This window comes from Triticum aestivum, chromosome 4B, assembly GCF_018294505.1.
Source record: "Triticum aestivum cultivar Chinese Spring chromosome 4B, IWGSC CS RefSeq v2.1, whole genome shotgun sequence".
Classification (NCBI taxonomy): Eukaryota; Viridiplantae; Streptophyta; class Magnoliopsida; order Poales; family Poaceae; genus Triticum; species Triticum aestivum.
In genome coordinates, this window is record NC_057804.1 from 653,632,902 (window position 1) to 653,654,065 (window position 21,164).

The window sequence follows — 21,164 nt, forward strand, 5'->3', positions numbered from 1 at the left end:
CTGGAGAGACAGATGGCTCAATGGAGGCACGGTTGCTGAGATTGCACCCTTGGTGGTCGCCAGAGTCAAGACACAAGTGGCAAACAAACGCCTTCTCAGAGAGGGGCTTTGTATGCACGCCTGGACAGGCGACATTACCGGGATCCTTGACACTGACGCTCTTGCACAGTTCATTAGGCTCTGAGAGTTACTCATGGATGTGCAATTGGACTTGGAGCTGGAAGACACTCCGCTTTGGGCCTGGAACGAGTCCGGTGTCTACTCGGCAACATCGGCGTACATGATGCTTTGTATGGGAGGGATACGGTCCCACTCCTTCATGGCCATCTAGAAATGTTAGGCGATGCTATCCTGCCGAATCTTCATGTGGCTCGCGGTGCAATATCGCCTTTGGACTTCGGATAGGAGAGCTAGGCATGGTTTACAAGACCAAACTTCCCCATGCCACCTCTATGTCCAGGACGAGGATACGGTGGACCACATCCTGCTACAGTGCGTGTACGCCAGGCACATGTGGTTTCTTTGCTTCACCGGGATCGGAGTGGACCTAACCCTATGCCCCACGCCGCAGTCCCAGACTGCAGATTGGTGGTGCGAGGCGAGGAATCGGATAGCCAAGACGAGCAAGAAAGGCCTTGACACGGTGGTAATGTTGATCCGTTGGTCTCTGTGGAAGTAGAAAAATGCTAGAGTCCTTGGTAGGAGCGGCACGTTAGATGTGTTCGGCGTGACAGAGGCCATCTCTCACTCCCTTGGCAATCGTTCATCCTATCACGTGCACAACGTTTCACTCCCAACGCGGAGTCGCGGACGCCGAGACGGACGCAGTCAACCGGCAGACAGAGCCGGGTCGGAGTTGGACGCCCCCTCCACCCAACCGTCCACATTGGCATATATCCCACCCGCTGACACACCGCAAAAACTAATTTCCACTTTTTTTCTTTCTGTGGTTTCTTCTCCTCCGCGAGGAAGCAAGGAAGCAAACCCATCGCTCGTCATCCCAAGGTACGCACCTACGAATTCCCCAATCCCTACCCCCGATTTCCCTCCATCAATCAATCGACCCCACGGATCGGGGCGAAATCGCCCGATCTGCTCACCTCTGGATCCCGATCCGACGATTTTCCCCGGCTAACCGGCGTCCGATCCATCCGATCCAGGCCGGCGACGATGCTGGAGGAGCTGCTCATCTTCACGCGGGGCGGCCTGATCCTGTGGTCGTCCTGCCGGGCCCTCGGCGGCGCGGCGCTGCTCAAGGGCTCCCCGATCGACGCGCTCATCCGCTCCTGCCTGCTCGAGGAGCGCTCGGGCGACGCGGGGTTCGCCAAGGACGCCTACGCGCTCAAGTGGACCTTCAACAACGACCTCGGCCTCGTCTTCGTCGCCGTCTACCAGCGCATGCTCCACCTGCTCTACGTCGACGACCTGCTCGCCGCCGTCCGCAAGGAGTTCTCCCAGATCTACAATCCCAAAAGGGTCTCCTACGATGATTTGTTCACGGAGAAGTTCCGGCAGCTGCACCTCGAGGCCGAGGCGCGCGCCGAGGCCATGAAGAAGTCCCGGCAGCAGCCCGCCAACCCCTCCTCCGGCGCTGGCCGGGCGTCCGGTGGCCCCGCCGGCAAGAAGCTCGGCCCCAATGCTCGCAGTCGTGGTGGGGGCGGTGCTGGGAAGAAGAATTCTGGGTCTGGGAAGGATGATTCTGATGGCGACTCCGGGAAGGAGCAGAACGGTGGTTTCACCGCTAACGGTGGTAGCGTCGCCAAGGGTGGGCACGAGAACGGCTCCACTAAGGACAGCTCTCGCACCGCCGCCCGGGCTGTTGTTGCTGACAGTGACGGCAAGGAGAACGGGGACCCCAACGACGGGGCCTTCGATGTAAATACCTTGCGTAAGAAGACAGGAGGAAAGAAGGGCGGCGGCGGCAAGAAGAACGATGTGAAGAAGGCGGCCAAGGCCGAGCCCAAGAAGGCTGTCAAGCAGATGAGGGTCTGGGACGACAAGCCGCCCAAGAGCGAGAAGCTGGACTTCACGGACCCGGCCGACGAGAGAGGGGAGGAGGTGATTGAGAAGGTGCTTACCGACCAGGGGGACAGCATGATGGATAAGGATGAGGATCTGAGCAGCGATAGTGAGGACGAAGAGGATGAGGGAGAGGAGAATGCTCAAGCTGGCCAGAAGAAGAAGGGCTGGTTCTCCTCCATGTTCAAGAGGTATATAAGAATTGTGTTCTGCATTTGTTTGTTCTTGTCATTAGTAGCCTACTTAATTAATAATCTCTCTTTAGTTGTATTGGCTTAACAAGTTGCTAGTAGTGTCAACTCAAACCTATTTTGCGCTCCGGTGATAAGCTATAACATAATGTTTTTCCATACTAATTCTATAGTTCAAACCGCGACATGGAAATAGCATAGTAGATAGTTTATAGTCTTCAGAAGCACTATATGATTTTCATGTCTTCTCATTGGTCATTATCTGAAATAAAAAAATAAGTTATGATTTGGGTCTCCATGATTTGTTGCCTGATGACAAGATTTAGTATCCATTTTCGTTTAGGAAACAGATACAGGTATGTGAGACAAGATTTATATTCACCCAAATTTGCTAGCTAAACCATTAGCTAACTGCATCGCTGGAGTAATGCCATTGCACCTGCCACCTCATCAGTTTGCACACTTGATACACACATACCTGGTAGAATAGCAAGTTGAGCCTGAAACCTTGAATATAAGCATGTTAACCATATACAGGGTACATATCTGAGGTGGTGGTTGGTCTTTAACTGCCTGTAATATGTTAACTAGAATTTTTGTTTTCTTCTAACATCCTGCATTCAAGTAGTGTTTACCAGCTTGTTAGCTTTCTCACAATTTTGCAATCTATGAACATATCACTTAATTGCAACATTTGTATTTTTTCTGTGCTCAGCATTGCAGGTAACAATGTACTTGAGAAGTCTGATCTGCAACCTGCACTCAAAGCTCTTAAAGATAGACTGATGACAAAGAATGTGGTATGCATTTCTTCATTTACGTGGCGATTTGCTTCATATTTAATAACCCTATTAGTAAACCAGCTCTTTGTAGTTTGGTTCTTCATCTGTCTGGGTAATGAAATTGACCTTATTTCCGCAGGCTGAAGAAATAGCAGAAAAGCTTTGTGAATCAGTAGCAGCTAGCCTTGAGGGCAAGAAGCTAGGTTCCTTCACAAGAATTTCTTCTACTGTTCAGGTTTGCAGCACACACCAGTCTGAATCGCTTCACATTTACATTCAAGCAGACATTCTGTACAGCTTCCTCATGCACTTCATTTGATTTTCGCTTCTTCAGACAGCTATGGAGGAGGCTCTTCTTCGCATTTTAACTCCAAGGCGATCCATTGACATATTAAGGGATGTGCAAGCTGCCAAGGAGCGTGGCAAGCCATATGTCGTTGTTTTTGTTGGAGTGAATGGAGTTGGAAAATCTACCAATCTTGCAAAGGTTTAATATATTTCAAATGCCTGACATGAGAAAACATACTAAATATGAAGAATTTGCTCACGTCATCCTGTCTTGCATCTTTACAGGTCGCTTATTGGCTTCTTCAGCATAACCTCAGTGTCATGATGGCAGCATGTGATACCTTCAGATCTGGTGCTGTTGAGCAGCTGCGGACTCATGCTCGCAGGCTTCAGGTACTGACCATCTCCTCTTGAGTAACACAACAGTTGTATGTACCCAGTTTTGCAACATCTCATATTGAACTTTGTAGGTCACTGTTTTGTTTTGTAATCATATAAGAGTAATGTTATAATCATAGTTTGTGCGCATATCGTGAATCTGTTCCGCTCAAGCAGTATAATGCACTTCATTTTGTGGAAAACCAATTGGGAAGAATCCTACTGCATGTAGGTAAAAGAATTAAGATGTAATGCACTTGATGAATCTCTAACCTCATCAGTGGGTTTAGCTATTCCTTGTCATTAGTATGATTGTCTGTAAATGTGACCTCATTAGTTCATCTGCATATAACACATCTTTTGCTTAACTGGTGGCAAAATATGTGTCCTGCTGTTTTGTTCAGTTTTAGTATGTGTGCTTTTCTTCCCAATCCCAGACGCAACAACCTGTACCTTTTTGAACGAAACCACCAGCTTGTGATTGTATCCTTACATGACGACATTGTGTACAGATACCTATATTTGAGAAGGGATATGAGAAGGATCCAGCAGTTGTAGCGAAGGAAGCTATTCAGGAAGCCACTCGGAACAAATCAGATGTTGTTCTTGTTGATACGGCTGGTCGTATGCAGGTTGGTCTAGTGGCTTAGCTGCAATGTACTCGTTTCTTTTTCTGTTCTTCTTCTTGAACTGTGCCGTTCTTAACCACCCCACTCTCACACCATTCTGATACATTCTGTGTGGCGAATTGATATTGCCAGGATAATGAGCCACTGATGAGAGCACTCTCCAAGCTCATCAATCTCAACAAGCCAGATCTGGTTTTATTTGTGGGAGAGGCATTAGTTGGGAATGATGCAGTCGATCAGCTCAACAAGTTCAATCAGGTACTGGTTTTGCAGCGACAGACAGATTGAAGCAACCAACACACACGCTGTATTTTCTTTCGTTGCTGACTGCTTTGAAATTATCTCTCTCTCTTGAACAGAAATTGGCAGATCTTTCCACTGTTCCCACAGCGAGACTGATCGATGGTATCCTGCTCACCAAGTTTGACACTATCGACGACAAGGTAGGGGGAACTTGTGCCGAACATATGCTTGATTAATAATCACTACAACCAACCCCTCTTTTACAGCTTCTGATGACGAGTATATATATGAAAAATATATGCAGGTCGGAGCCGCGCTGTCCATGGTTTACATATCCGGATCTCCGGTCATGTTCGTCGGGTGCGGCCAGTCCTACACTGACCTGAAGAAGCTGAACGTGAAATCCATCGTGAAGACCCTCCTGAAGTAAAATGGTAGTGCTAGTACATGTCGTGCTCCGATATGTGCCGCATTCAAGGAGTCTCTGTTATATCTCCGAAAATCCCCCGTGACATCGTCGTTTTCTCGTTTGGTTTGGCGTGAAACTGTCGTCCCTAGCAAACTTTTCTGGTTGCTGTTAACTTGTTCTGTTGTGTGGATCGTCGTGCTTGGTTGCCTCGTCAGAAATTAATTATAAATACAATAATATGTGCCTTGTTTCATATTGTGTTTGCTTGTCTTGGATAGTGTTGGCCTGGCTGGAAATCTATCGAAGTCAGGTCGTTGCCTAGACATGCGAAAATGATGAAATCTCGTCGAAACTGTCAGGTGAAGCAAAGTAGGGCTGCATACCTGATTTATCAATGCCTCTGATGAGAATAGAACATCAAAATAATGCAAACAGTTGGTTGTACTTATGATGTTTGTACTCCCTCCGTCTCAAAATTCTTGTCTTACATTTGTCTAAATATAGATGTAGCAAGTCACGTTTTAGTATTAGATACATCCGTATCTAGATAAATCTAAGATAGAATTTTGGGACGGAGGAAGTACAATATTGTGCCCAAATGGTGGCTTGTGCGGCACGCACATTCAGCAGACCCAAAGATATTGAAGAAGCAGCTGCTTCTTACAAAGATGGTACGGGTATGGGTATGGGGTATGGCGATGAGCTGGTTGATGAAACAACCTTTGGCCTAGGACCATAATCTTACACTCCGTTCTGTTTCATAATGTAGTGCATATAGATGTTTTGAAAAGTCAAACCTCACAAACTTTAACCATGTTTGTGGAGAAAAAGCATTCATATATATCATTAGATTCATCATAAGACGCAGTTTCATATTTTATATATTTTGTATTGTATACATAAATAGTTTTCTCTATAAAATTTGTCAAAGTTTGACTTTTCAAAGACATCTGTATGCTCTAAATTCTAGCCTTACAAAACGTAGTAGTATATTTTAAGACGGAGGTAGTAAGCTGGTTTTCCACTTTCAGTATAGTGATCTAAAAAAGCATCCAGGCCCATGGACATCTTGTGAAACCTTCTTGTTGGTGTCTGTCCCTGATCTCTCTTGGACTGGAGCCTGAAAACTTCTTCTTGCCAATCATGGATGCAACTGCTGCTCATTTCCTCCTTCCTCGCTGCATCTGGCAGATAACAGTTATCTTCCTGTCTCATATTCCGATCTCCGCCCTTCCCCCGGCGACCGCCATTGACGCGCATTCGCCCCATTGTCCAGCTCCGGCCTGTCTCTCTCTCTCTTCGCAAATCCGGCCCATCATCAATCAACAGGATAAACATTCCAGCCACATTATTACATCACTTTCACTATATATCATCATTATGTATTGCAGTGTTGCTCACTTTCCCATTGTGTAAAGTATTTTTTTTAGCCTGAGATTCGATGGCCACAACCACAACACATGACACACATATGGTGAACTCTTAGGAGAGACCATGGGGGAGGAGCCTTGCCCTCGAAGTTATTAGAGGGGCATCTCATCTCATCTCCTCTCCTCTCCTCTTCCTGTCGTTGCGCCGGCGGCCCCTTTTCGCGTTTGCTAGATGCCTCACGGAAGACAGACTGGTGTAGACGCATTAGCGGCCGTCCTCCTCTCCCCTCCTTCGGAGGGGATATATTCCTTCCCTCATGCCCTGCTTTGCTTTATTGAGTTGAGTTGCGGTGCCAAAAAGAGTTGTTTGTTGTGTTGTTTAACCTTGCTGCATGATTTTTTTTTACACAATCATCTTAAGCACGCACTCCAGGAGCACAATATCTCCGATTATTCCGCCGTGCACTGCACTTGCTGGTCATTTTTTTCCCTGTAAAAAAAGAACTAGTATATGTGGGTAATGATCTGACAGGCGATCTCAAAATTATACTTCTATTCCTACGTAACATATCCAACCCTTCTTGGTTCAGGGTTTTCCGTTTCCGAAGACTAGTAAAATAGGCGGATTCTGGAACTCCTGGCATGAAATTAGGAGTGACAGTTAGGGAAGGTTCTGGTTTTCAACGTCGCTTAATTAGTTTTTTTTTAAACAGGTACTCCCTCCGTCCCAAAATAAGTGTATCAAGCTTAGTGCAACTTTGTACTAGAGCTAGTACAAAGTTGAGACAGTTATTTTGGGACGGAGGGAGTATATTCAACCAAATCAACCCATCTTAACTGAAGGAATTCGCTACGAATCTCATGTCAAACTTTTAAGCATGACAAATCTGACGGCCGGGATGGCAATTACGTTGTCATGAGCATGACAATTAATTTCCTTCAACAAGCATGTCATGCTTAAGAATTTGATGTCAGGTTGTTAACATTTCCAAAATTAAACTCTACTTATTTCTGGCATGCATGCATCCAATTTATTCTTTTTTGTCAGCGGAGGAAGCAGCAGGAGCCAAGATTCTATCTATCTCAAGTGCCACTTGGCAATTCAGACCAACTGAACAGCTTCCTTTGTCCTGGTAAGTGAGTGAGTCTTCCACAAGTCTCCTACCAAGCAGCAGATTACATGCATGCATGCATGCACATCTACTTTTCCGCTCTTGTGTATAAGACTGAAAGACTAACACGAGTGCTGTCTGTCTGTCCATCTGTCTGTGTTGGTAACTGTTCAGCTTCAGGGTTACGACGGAATCAATAATGGACATGTATGTGTCAGGCAGCAAGTAGGCGTGACTCTTGCTAGACTTGCGGCGCATGCTCACACATGTGCAACTTAACCCTAGTTAATGTGAATCCGCAGTTGACTTCAAAAATAGGTGAGTCTTTCGGTTCTCGAACATTTCGTTTGTTCGAATTCATATGCCGGAACATGAAGAACTAACAAAGTCTTCTCTAGCTTCTACTACCATCTTAAGACTGGTGGAAAATACATTCCACACATTCAAATATCTCGCCGACATCCTTCCCTTCCGCTTCCTCTTCTTCGAAACCAGAGACCCCTTCATGTTGAGACCTCAGCTCTTTCCTGTGAAAATCCTGCAAAATTTCAAACTTATGTTGGGAACATTGCGGTGAAAGTGTCTTTTTGTTAGGTAATATACAAGTGTGCGTGTCCATGAACTTCATAGCTCTTTCTTAACATAAAAGAACACTATGTTATATTAGAAAAAGTGGGAAGAGGAAGAAAAGTCCCACAGTCTGAACCGAATCCCACTCTCCGAGGAGGCTTCACCAAGACACACCCTCCTCTTTAGATTTTTCCTTTAGTTTAGCCTCTCTCTCTCTCTCTCTCAGAAAGGCGCCGGTCTTTAGCTCTTTCCAGGGGCGGCACTCCTTGTGTTGGTGCCCACAAGCTTGATGCTACCGCTCTGTTCAGTGCTCACTCCTTGTTGTGTAGGTGAGGCTTTCAGGATCCGATTCCCCGGGTCTTTGAGCTTTCAGGTCCTGTTGCAGATCAAAATGGCTTGGTTCCACTTTGTGATCTTGGTGATTCATTCATTCACTCATGGCGCTTTAACCGCTTCGCCCGTGCGCCGAACAAAAGCGCGCGCCTATGGGTTTTTAATAATGGTAGGAGATGGGTGCATTGCATATTTGCATGGGGAATAAGTAAAGCAGGTCTTAGTCTTTGCAACTGATGGATTGGTTTAGAACTGCCTAACCATGGGGTTACTGGTTAGGCTGTTCTTGTAGTGGTTGCAGAATTGCAATTTTGTTGGGTGCCTGAGGAATGAGTTTTCATCATGAAAACAAATGATGCATTCAGTCAGTGCTCAGCAGCTATTGGTACCTTTTATAGCTAGCACAGAATTACCGCAGATTCATCATCTGTGCAGAGTGGAGGCCTCAACTTGAGAACCAGCATCTGAATCTTCAAGCCATATATTTCAGCTTCGCATGAAGTGTTAAATTTCCCCTGATGCTCATGGATCAGTCCTCCACAAGCCTAACTCTGATCTTTTCATCCTCATTTTAGGTGACATCTTGAACAGAACAACTCCACATTTCACCTCCTCATATCCGATAACGTGTCGACTGTAATTCTTCTTCTTGAGACGATGCGAAATTGCGCGAATCTGACAATAAGACAAAGCCTGAATGAGAGAGCTCGGCACCTTAGGGACAGCCATAACCTTATCTGTGTATTCAATCAGTCCTGCAGATAGCATCAGGGGAGCGGCAGCAGCATAAGCATATTGGACTGTACCCTCGCAACATTGTCCCAACGTGGACGAATTTGGGACTGCAATTAGCAGCACAGGTGCTGATGACAGGAGATGCCTGGTGCCATTGGGGTAAAGCACGGCAGCTTTACGCTGCGATTGCCATCGGAACAAAACACGCGATTCGGTTCATGTTGCAGCGAGAAATTCCATCTTGATAACCAACTAATGCCTGTCGATCACCCGCGCTGCTGCGCAAACAACGGTAGGGGCTCACTTATCTGCTCCAGAGAAGATTCGCGGACGAGACTTGTTATTTCTCCAACCCTGAGGAATAGATAGATAAATATGATGAGCAATGAAGCATTCATTCTTTGAGCATGGATGGCACACGTGCGGTCCATACCCGCCCTAGTACATACCCAGAACTTCAGATCATGGCAAGGTAATTATCAGCTATACATTGACAGCTAGGGGTCAGTCCTCATTACTAATCTTCTTGTGACTGCATTTGAAGAAGATGCTTACAATGCTGATTGTTTCCCTTTTCATCTGACAGAAGGAAGCAACAAGGAAATTGCTGGCATCAGGGTTAGCAGTTAACAATGTTAAGATGCTGCAAGTATTAAATGGGTAGACAGATTTTTATGTTATTTATTTTCACCTGAGAGAAGGAAGCAGCCGAGAAATCGGCGGCGCCTGAGTTAACAATGTCAAGATGCTGCAACCTGCAACTTCAAGTATGAAATGAGTAACATATACCCAATTGCTAAGTTGAGACTTCAGAATAAGAATGACAGCATATGCATACGAGGTATACCACGCAAATCCAATCAAGCAGTGGATAACAAATTGTGTAGATGAAACCATCAACACTCATGAAAGATCCTTTCGCTCGGCGAACTTTGGAGATCATACGATGCAAACCAAAATCTCGCAAACAAACAAACAAACAAAAATATGTCTGCTGCTTTATGTTGTGCCACTAACATCCATGGCCGCTTTATTCTCGGTCTTGCTGCATTCCACAATTGTCAACTTGTAAATGTTCTCTGTCCCAAGTACAATATCAAAAAGGCGATTATTGTTCTTAAACATGCATTTCTCATGCAATGCTACTTTCCAGGTGTCTGGAGGTTCCTGAAGGAGAGAGCTTTCTCAAGGCATCGGATTACCGAGATCTAAAATTATGATATTCTATTTTGTTTTCACTGTACCTCACCTCACCACTCATGCATTAGCATCTTCTTGTCTAGTTTTAAGAATAAATATAACAATTTGTTTTGTTGATATCATGGAAGTTGGACTAGATAAAAAGTTAACTGATAACTAAAGATACAACCGTGCGGCAGCAATTTGCCCGAGAAAGTTTTCTAAATTTATACAGCATATGCGCTATCGATTTCTTTTAACTGAAATGTACAAAAGTGTTATATCAAGATCTTCATTGATCTGGACCAAAGGCAAAGTTTGTCTAAAAGCCAGTGTTCCTAACAATTTCAGAACTTTCAGGGAAAATGATACACTGCAAAACCAAAGCTTCTGATCATGTATGATGCCTAACATAAATTTACCTACAGAAAATACCTTCATTGCTAGTACAGTGAGCTACATTTAGTCGAACAGAGCAAATATGGTATTACAGAGTATATGTAGCCTGCTAGCTTGTAATTCAATCAAAAAAGAGTCCCATGTGAATAAAAATGAGGAAAATGGACAAGTAGTGCAATACACAAATCTTCTATAATCCGCCCGTATGTAGATAAAACTTCTAAATTACTAGCAACTTTTTTTTAAGAACTCTTTGATTCAAGTTCAAGAAAATTTGATCATATTGGCTTGCTGTCAATTTGGCGGATCCTGGAAGATTTGAATGCCTTGATCTTTTTGACTAAATGCATATTGTTTTCCCAGTCGATCACCACCAACAGAGCTGAATATTATTTCTTCACTTTTTTTTACTGTATGCCTCATTTCACATTGAACCAATAGCGAACCAATAGCGAGATAAATGGGCCGAATAGCGGCTTTGATGGAACATTTGAAACACCATAACCATATTTTGATTCCACATGAAAATAGTAACATGAGTACTAAAAATACATTGATACTGTACCAGACCTTGCAGCCTGCCAAACAATCTACTCAAAACAAGTGACATGATCAGCAGAACATCCATCAAGGTGGCGGCGAAATGCTTAGCGAGTAATTTGATCGTCGCAGCAGAAACATTTGTTAGGATCATTAGTCCTAACTAACCTACCGACTTGTGTTCATCATGGCAGCTCCTTCAGCACCTCCATGCCGACACCGACACCAGCTCGGCGCGCTGCCAATGCAGGACCAGCGACCCGGCGCGCTTCTCCACGCGGAAGCCCCTCACCGGCACCTTCTTCAGGAGCGAGTCGGCCTGCGCCTCGGCGAAGTTGCTTATGTGCACCGGCACGAACCCGGCCGAGGTGAACATTGTCCGCCATGGCAGCAGCTTGTCGCCGGCGGCCGCGGCCTGGTGCCTCCTGATCACGCAGCTCTCGATCTTTGGCTGGATCAGGAAGCGCTCGATCTTGCTCGCGACGTCGGGCTCGGTGCCCACGGCGTCCAGGGACTCGAGCAGGAACGCGCAGGACTGGAATGCCTGGAGCAGGTGCGCCGCGAACGGCAGCTCGCCGCGGTCACCACTGCGGTCCACCGAGATGACAAGCTTGGCGCCGAGCCGCCTGACCAGGTGAAGGACCGATGGCACCGCGGCGGCGTGAACCGAGCCGACGGGAAGGTGCACGGCGATGGCGTCGCCGCCGGCAATTGCGAGGAGCTCCGTGGGGTCGACGGAGTCGAGGTTGAACACGACGAACTGGAAGGGCACCCCGAGCTCGGCGGCGAAGTTGGCGAGGTTCTCGTGGATGAGCTGCAGCTCCAGCGGGTGGTGCGTCGACGGCAGCACCAATGCGGTCACCTTGAGCGCGGCGCCGGGGCGGCGCTGCGCCAGCTCCTGCATCAGCGACGCCCACTGCTCGCCGACGCCGATGTCGAAGTCGAGCACGTGGATGCAGCCGGCGCCGCCGAGCTCGTCGAGCACGGCCTGCACGCAGGTGAAGTGCGCGAACTGGAGCACCGGGGAGAGCTCGGAGAAGGCCTTGTAGGCGCCGAGCTTTAGGAGGACGTCGACGGGCGTGGACGCCACGGCCGCCGACGAGGCGTGGGCGCCGGTGGTGTCGAGGGCAACGCTCAGAGCCTCCTTGAAGTAGAAGGCGGAGCGGAGGAGCGGCGTCCCGGCCGCTGGGGCGGCGGGGAGCCGGTGATTGAGCCGTGCCAATATCTCGCGCGCGCCGTAGGCGTCGCCGGCCTCGACGAGCCTGGCCGCCTCGGTGAGCTGGTCCACCGCCGCCGCGGCCGCGCCGTCGTCGGCCGGCGCCTCCGCCTTGGGCTTCAGGGCGGCCGCAGCGCCGTGGCCGGCGAAGGGGGCCAGCTTGGGCGGCGCCGCGCCGGCCATCGGGTGCCGCTTCGCCGGCGCCGGCGCGTCGAAGGAAGGGAACGCGCCGCCGTGGAACGCGTGCGGCAGGTGGTGCTGCTGCTGATGCAGGGCGGCGCCCGGCGAGGGGCGGAACTGCTGCTTGGCGTCCTCGCCGGCGAGCGTGAACGGGAGGCCGTGGCCCGCGCCCCCCATGAGCGGCGGGTGGCGGGGGAGCATGGTGATGCGGTCGAGGTCAAGATCCGGGGGGTCGGCGCCGTCCATGGCGGGCCCGGAGCCGTCGTCGTCGTCGTCGTCGTCCCCGCCGCCGATGATCCAGCGGAGGAAGGTGCTGTCCTGCGAGGAGGGCGGCGGGTGCGGGTGGCCCTGGCCCTGGTCCTGCATCGCGGCGGCGTGGGGGTCGCCCCAGCCGGCCATGTCGAGGGGCGGCAGGTGGTGCACCCAGTCGTCCTTGGCGTCGTCGTCCGGTGGCGGCGGCCATGCCTGCGCCTGCGCCTGCGCCGGCGGGGCCGCGGACACGTTCTTGGCGAGGGCCGCCACGCCGGCGGGCAGGGACGAGGGGGAAGACAGCGTGGGATGCGCGGCGGGGCTGGCCCGGCGGTCGAGCACCGACGCCGGGTCCCACAGGCCTCCTCCTCCGCCGCCGCAGGCGAGCTGCTGCTGCTGGTGCTGGTGCTGGTACTGTCGCCGGTCGCCGTGCGCGTGGGCGGGCGGGAGCAGCTGGAATGTCGTGAGCTGCTGCGTGGGCATCGATCCCCCTCCCGCACGAGCTCCCTCACCTCACCTCACCGCCATCGCCGCGCCACAGCAGCAGCAAGAGGAAGAAGAAGAGCTCCGAGTGATCTGCTTCTCTTGCAGTCGGAAAGTAAGACGGCTTAGCGGGAGCGGCGGGGGGCCATTGGGAGGAGGAGGAGGAGCAATGGCGGGGTGGGGGTGGAGAGGGAGGGGGGAGCAGTGAGCGTCAGTTTTATTCGTTGGGGGGGCGTCCGTGTCACGTTGCGGAATGGTGGTAGCGTGCAACGTGAAAAAGGCACCCAGAGCAAAGCAGGCAGCCTTCCTTCTTCCCCCTTCCCCTTGGCCGGCCCCTCCCGACCGATGGATCAATCGTCGACCTGGCGCCACCTTTCCTGCCTTTCTTCTACCTCACACGACGACACTGGCCATAGGCTGCTTTTCTCCCGCACACGCTTGGCTCGCCCGACCACTCCATTGGCCGTTAAGCTTGTCGTAAAGGAGGACGTACACGTGTCCGCGTGTGCGCGAGCATCGAGACGACGCCGTCGATGTGAGATGTAGCTTATCTTTGCCGTGTCGAGACACGATTAATCTCCGAGGTTGTTGCTGGTTTTGTTTGACCGCTGTGATACCATGGACGTGTTTGGATGAAGACGGACCGGTGATGGGGAAACCGCCTGGTCCGAAAAAAATGGATCGCCCATGCGTCGTCCCATGTCGATCGAGTGCTTTCATCAGGAAAGCGCTACCGCTCGGCCAACGTGCGCAACCGCCTCCTTCCTCTGGCCATCGTTGTCGGGGAGGGGGGGGGGGGTGAGGATCGGCGGTGGGGCCTCTGTCTTCGCTGACTTCAACTGCCCCCCCTCCCTCACGACTAATAGTTATAGGTAAATTAGATCCTTCCACCAGCTCATGTGGGATTCATCTAAGACATCCATCCAAGATCCGACGTATCTCATTAGTTTATCACACTAACAAGTGTTTTGTTTGTAGTCTTTCCCGGTGTACCCCTCTATCAAACATCTCTACCCCTCCCATCGACGGAGATCAAAGGTGATGCGATAGTGTTTGGAAGCTGGACAACGAGGTCATCTACCTACTTCTGACGCTTTCTCTAGCTACGTAAGTAGGCCTCGTGATCTCACAACGTTGGGATCCAGCTTGCGAGACGTCGGTAGCTGGTAGAATGACTACTGGTAATGACGGCTTTGACGACAGGTATGTGCATACTCCAAATGAAAACCCATGATCTTGCCTCTCTGGCTTGATCAGGCAATGTCGACGTGTGTGTTTTGTTGAACGTGTTGGCTCGAAGCTCGACTTCGGGATGAAAAATATAAAGTTCAACCTTTGGTTGGGCCCGTCAGTATCGGCTTACGTGCGGTGGTCCCTTCCTAAAGGTTTTGCCTAGGAATGTTGTGCTTGTTCGTTGTTTGTTCGCATGCCATGGTAAGAAAGAGCATGCTAAAATTTGTGTAAGGTTTTTGAAGACACTGTCGCGAGGCAGACCTGTTCTCGACGGCCGTGTGTTTTCTTCATTTATTTTCTGCAAGAAGATTTGTTTGGCATTGATGCTCGGCTTTGCTTGGCATTGTTGAATAATCAATGAAATATTAGATGTCGGGGTTGGTCATGTTAAACGAACCAAACGCGACTGATGGACTTATTGGCACGTATGTGGTGTTAGGATGCGCTTCTTTCTACATCTCTACTATCAATAGCACTTCCGAGTTGGGACGCGGAGGAATTGATCCCGGGCATCAGTGATCCCGGATGAACAGTAAAATCCGAAAAAATAGTAAAAAAATTCAAAAAAATCTGAATTTTTTTGTCAAGAAACTTTGATGTTTTTTCTACATGCGTGCCAATTTTCGTGATGAAATGATATTTGTGGAGGTGTCAGCAAAAAAAACAAAATCATGCTCCAAAAAAACTGTTTTTGGAAGCATTTTCGAGCATCGATTTTGTTTTTTTTGCTGAGACCTGCATGAATGTCATTTTGTCATGAAAATTTGTACGCATGTGAAAAACATGTCAATGTTTGTTGCCAAAAGAATTCAGATTTTTTTGAACTTTTTAAATATTTTTTTGTTTGTACTGTAGCAAAGGGTGCCTGTGAGCTCGAGCTCACAATAGCACTTTCGAGTTGAAGGTCTTTAGCTTAGCTTAGTTCTCAGGCAGTCAGGCGTACTTACCGCCGATCCTTTTCAGCTCAAAATATAGTTGGTCGTCTAGTTTGTTTCCAACCCTAACAACTAGTCAACCCTAACAAACTAGTCCGTGAATAAGGGGTCGGGCCCCATGTACCAATCACATGATATAGATCGACGATAAGCCCTCCAAAGCCACCAGACAGCGCTACGACCTCCCTGCCATGGTCGGTCCGGCACCACGGACACGGGTGCCCGGGCCATCCCTGTCATGATCAATTTCTTAACCTACAACTTATGTTTAGTCTATTTTGACTATCCGCGACAAACTTATATAATAGTACCGGGTTACACATGTCCTACTCAAAAACATAACCCTCCATGTAGTCGAAGTCTAATTATAGCCCAATACACATATTCGACATAGTTTTAACACTCCACCTTGGCGAATATGTCTTCACCATCCTGAAGTCGTCATCTTTGCGTGAACACCCATGTATGATTAGACTTGGGTCTTCTCCTGTTTGCTCACGAGCCGGCCCCTAAACCCTCCACCTTGGACTTGGTTGCCTGGACTGATATGATCGCCATGTGTGTCTCCGTCAGCTACACCTTCAACGAAGCTTGCTCGCATCTTGTATAAATTGTTCTTGGTCCTCCTTACCTTCATCATGAGTTTCTTGCCCTTCTTGATCCTCATGGTCTTCTTGTCCCTGTCCACCTTCTAGACATAACCGCTACTTATGATAAATGGGATTCCCCGAAGAGGAAGGGTGATGTAGTATAGTAGCAGATAGTATTTCTCTCGGTTAAGAACCAATGTTTATCGAACCAGAAGGAGACGACACACAAACAACATCAACAGTACCTGCACACACACGAAGCAAATGCTTGCACCCAAGAAATGCAAGGGGGCATCACTCCTCTTGTTGTTGCCAGTTGCAAGTATCAAATCTGGTAGGTATACTAATAAAGGTAAAAATAAAAGTAAAGTAAAACAACAAGTAATTGGAACATAGCTTGATAATAACTGAGAATGGACTCGGGGACCATAGGTTTAGATGCATCTCTCTCATAAATAGCATCGGTGGGTAAACAAATTACTGTTGGACAATTGACAGAATAGCGCATAGTTATGATGATCATCCAAGACATAATCAATGCATAGGCATTACGTCCATGACAAGTAGACCATTAATCCAACTGCATCTACTACATTCACTCCACCCCAAAACCGCTATCCGGCATGCATCTCAAAGTATTAAGTTCAAACAAAGTACGCATTAAGAAAGACGACATAATGTAAACAGAATAAGATCAACTAATATGACCGAACCCCGTCGTTTTATCCTTAGCAGCAACAATAAAATATGTGCCTTATCACCCTTTCCGTCACAGAGTAATTCACCACAAGATTAAACCTACTACCAAGCACCTTTTGCGCTGAATATAAATCAATCTACTTGGCCAAAAAAGATGGATAGATCGGAGAAAAATACAAGGCTATAAAATTACGCAATAGAGGAGATCTCAAATGACTCAAATAATACCAATGGATAATATGATCATAACCCACAATTCATTGGATCCCAACAAACACACCACAAAGATTACATCGGGTTGACCTCAGAGGAGATCATTGTATTCAAGGGAGAGAGAGAGAGAGAGAGAGAGAGAGAGAGAGAGAGAGAGAGAGATCCATCTAGCTACGGCTATGGATCCATAGGTCCTGTAGGAACTACTCATACATCATCATGGAGACAACAAGGTTGATGAAGATTGCCTCCCCAATGGTTTCTCCTCTGACAGAGTATCAGAAAAGGCCTCCAAATGAGATCACTTCGGAACAGAGGCTTGCGGCGGCAGAATAATTGTTTTTGGGTCTCGCTTCGGGGGTTTCCGAATATATGGGAATTTATAGGCCAAGAATTAGGGCAAACAGAGTCACGAGGGGCCCACAAACTAGGGTGGCACGCCCTACCCCGTGCCTTGTGGCCAACTCATGGGTCTTCTACTCCTCCCCCGAAGCTTCCAGGATCTTTTTTGTCCAGAAAAAATTGTCAAAAAGTTTCATCATGTTTGGACTTCTGCAGGTATTGATTTCCTGGAATTAAAAAACATGCATAAAACAGGAACTGTTCCTGACACTGGGCACTGATACGTCTCCAACGTATCTATAATTTTTGATTGTTCCATGCTATTATATTATCTGCTTTGGATGTTTTATATGTATTAATATGCTACTTTATATTATTTTTGGGACATCCTATTAACCTAGAGTCCAGTGCCAATTTCTGTTTTTTTACCTGTTTTAGAGTTTCGCATAAAAGGAATACCAAATGGAATAAAACTTCCGTGATGATCTTTCTTGGACCAGAAGCAAATCAGGAGACTTGGAGATGAAGTCGAAGAAGCAACAAGGAGGCCACGAGGGTGGAGGGCGCGCCCAGGGGGTAGGGCGCACCCCCTACCTCGTGGGCCCCTTGGAGGTCTCCTGACCTAATTCTTTCGCCCATATATACTCTTATACCCCAAAACCATCAGGGGGAGCCAAGAAAACACTTTTCCACCGCCGCAACCTTCTGTATCCGTGAGATCTCATCCAGGGGCCTTTTTCGGCATCCTGCCGGAAGGGGATTCGATCACGGAGGGCTTCGACATCAACACCATTGCCCTTCCGATGAAGTGTGAGTAGTTTACCACAGACCTACGAGTCCATAGCTAGTAGCTAGATGGCTTCTTCTCTCTCTTTGATTCTCAATACCATGCTCTCCTCGATGTTCTTGGAGATCTATTCGATGTAATACTCTTTTGCGGTGTGTTTGCCGAGATTCGGTGAATTGTGGATTTGTGATCAGATTATCTATGAATATTATTTGAGTCTTCTCTGAATTATTATATGCATTATCTTGGCAAGTCTCTTCGAATTATCGGTTTAGTTTGGCCTACTAGATTGTTTTTTCTTGCAATGGGAGAAGTGCTTAGCTTTGGGTTCAATCTTGCGGTGTCCTTTCCTAGTGATAGTAGGGGCAGCAAGGCATATATTGTATTGTTGACATCGAGGATAAAAAGATGGGGTTTTCATCATATTGCTTGATTTAATTCCTCTACATCATGTCATCTTACTTAATGCGTTACTCTGTTCTTTATGAACTTAATACTCTAGATGCAGGCAGGAGTCGGTCGATGTGCGGAGTAATAGTAGTAGATGCAGAATCGTTTCGGTCTACTTGACATGGACGTGATGCCTATGTTCATGATCATGGCCTTAGATATCGTCATACTTATGCGCTCTTCTATCAATTGCTCGGCAGTAATTTGTTCACCAATCGTATTATTTTCTAGCTTAAGAGAAGCCACTAGTGGAACCTATGGCCCTCGGGTCTCTTTTCCATCATATTAAGTCTCTTTTCCATCATACTAGTTTCCGAGCTACTATTTTGCAATCTTTTACTTTCCCATCTATAAACCAAAAATACCAAAAATATTTACTTTACCGTTTATCTATCTCGATCAGATCTCACTTTTGCAAGTAACCATGAAGGGATCGACAACCCCTTTATCGCGTTGGGTGCAAGTTTGTTGATTGTTTGTGCAGGTATTCAGTGACTTGTGCGTTATCTCCTACTCGATTGAAATTGGTTCCCAAACTGAGGGAAATACTTACTCTACTTTGCTGCATCACCCTTTCCTCTTCAAGGGAAAAACCAACGCAAGCTCAAGAAGTAGAAGGAAGAATTTCTGGCACCGTTGTCATGGAGATCTATGCCAAGTCAAGACATACCAAGTACCCATCATAAACTCTCATTGCTTGCATTACATTATTCGCCATTCGCCTCTCGTTTTCCTCTCCCCCACTTCTAAAATGATATTTTGAAAAGATTTGCCTTTTCTTCGCCCTTCTTCCGTTCAATATTTGTTCGCTTATGTTACCATGAGCCTTCTTTTTGCTTGCATCTTCGCTTGCTAAAATTTTATGGATCCTCTTCCACTTGCTAATCTTTGTAAGAGATCTAATTATGATGAACCAATTTCTAGTGAGTTGAGTGCACTAGATTATCTCTATGAGCATTTGCTTGAAATTCGTGAATCTGGAAATTGTAATGAAGTGCTTTATGAAGTGATTCATGATAGATCTTTGAGTGAAAAGCATGATTACAATTATGTTATTATAAATTCTATTAATGTCAATTATGTTAATGATATGCAAAACCCTAAACTTGGGGATGCTAATTTTGCTATGTCTACTACTTGTTGCAATGATCATGATTGGGCTTCTTCTTATGATCTTGAAAATTTATTTAAGCCTCATAATGAGTATGAGATTCATAATAATGTTTGCAATAATATTTAAAGTGGGTTTGAAAGAGTGTCAACTTTAGATCCCACATATTTGGAAAATGTTCAATCTTATGAAATTTTTGATAAAAGTGGGTTTGGAGAGGTCATGACTTTAGTTAATGTTAATCCCCCTATTTTGGAAGAGTGTCAACTTCACATGCACGTGGATCGTGTTGAGAATAATTTATGTGATAGTTATATTGTTGAATTTGCTTATGATACTACATGTAATTATTATGAGAGAGGAAAATATGGTTGTATAAATTTTCATGTTACTAAATTACCTCTCTTCATGTTGAGATTGCTATCGTCTCTTTCTTCTTCCTTGCATATGCTAGTTTTTCCTTGCCTTGATAATTTGTTTCCTTATAAAATGCCTATGCATAGGAAGTATGTTAGACTTACATGTGTTTATCACGGTTTTTATGATGCTCTCTTTGCGCTTCAGTTCTTGTCTTTCATGTGAGCACCATTGAAATCTCAATGCCTAGCTAAAAGGCTTTAAAGAAAAGCGCTTGTTGGGAGGCAACCCAATTTTATTTTTGTTCTTTGCTTTTTGTTCCTGTTTTGCTTTGAATAATTCATCTAGCCTCTAGTTAGATGTGGCTTTGTGTTTTAATTAGTGTTTACGCCAAGTTAGACCTTTAGGATAGCTTACGGTGATAGTTGTGTTTATCCTGCTGAAAAACAGAAAATTTTGCGCCCAGTAAATAATTTCCAGGATTTTATTGAAACGTGCTTTTGATCTGATTCTTTTTTCTCTGTATTGGTGCATAAATTTCTCAACTGTTCCTATTTTTTCTGAAGTTTTTGGAGTTAAATAAGTATTCAAGAGTTACAGGGTGCTAGAGACTGTTCTGTTTTTGACAGATTCTGTTTTCTTTGTGTTGTTTGATTATTTTGATGAATCTATGGGTAGTATCGGGGGGTATGAACCATGGAAAAGTCAGAATACAGTAGATATTACACCAATATAAATAAACAATGAGTTTGCAACAATACCTTAAAGTGGTGATTTATTTTCTTATACTAACGGAGCTTATGAGATTTTCTGTTGAGTTTTGTGTTGTGAAGTTTTCAAGTTTTGGGTAAGGATTTGATGGACTATGGAATAAGGAGTGACAAGAGCCTAAGCTTGGGGATGCCCAAGGTACCCCAAGGTAATATTCAAAGACAACCAAAAGCCTAAGCTTGGGGATGCCCCGGAAGGCATCCCCTCTTTCGTCTTTGTCTATCGGTAACTTTACTTGAGGCTAAATTTTTATTCACCACATGATATGTGTTTTGCTTGGAGCGTCTTGTATGATTTGAGTATTTGCGTTTGATTTACGACAATCATCCTTGTTGTACACACCTTTTGGGAGAGAAACGCTTGAATCATGA

The 21,164-nt window shown here is 46.5% G+C and overlaps 2 protein-coding genes across 2 annotated transcripts; one reads left to right on the forward strand and one right to left on the reverse strand.

Annotated features, from left to right (window-relative positions):
• Window positions 1-775: 775 nt before the first annotated feature.
• LOC123093910 (signal recognition particle receptor subunit alpha) lies at window positions 776-5,192 on the forward strand. Its single transcript, XM_044515972.1, has 10 exons — window positions 776-1,005; window positions 1,161-2,210; window positions 2,926-3,010; window positions 3,132-3,227; window positions 3,327-3,479; window positions 3,566-3,673; window positions 4,171-4,290; window positions 4,420-4,545; window positions 4,647-4,730; window positions 4,835-5,192. The coding sequence occupies exons 2-10, from the start codon at window positions 1,171-1,173 to the stop codon at window positions 4,958-4,960; spliced, it is 1,938 nt and encodes a 645-aa protein (XP_044371907.1). The 5' UTR covers window positions 776-1,005; window positions 1,161-1,170; the 3' UTR covers window positions 4,961-5,192.
• Window positions 5,193-11,126: 5,934 nt separating this feature from the next.
• On the reverse strand, window positions 11,127-13,730 carry LOC123093911 (scarecrow-like protein 6). Its single transcript, XM_044515973.1, has one exon. The coding sequence runs from the start codon at window positions 13,303-13,305 to the stop codon at window positions 11,377-11,379; it is 1,929 nt and encodes a 642-aa protein (XP_044371908.1). The 5' UTR covers window positions 13,306-13,730; the 3' UTR covers window positions 11,127-11,376.
• Between the last annotated feature and the right edge of the window lie 7,434 nt (window positions 13,731-21,164).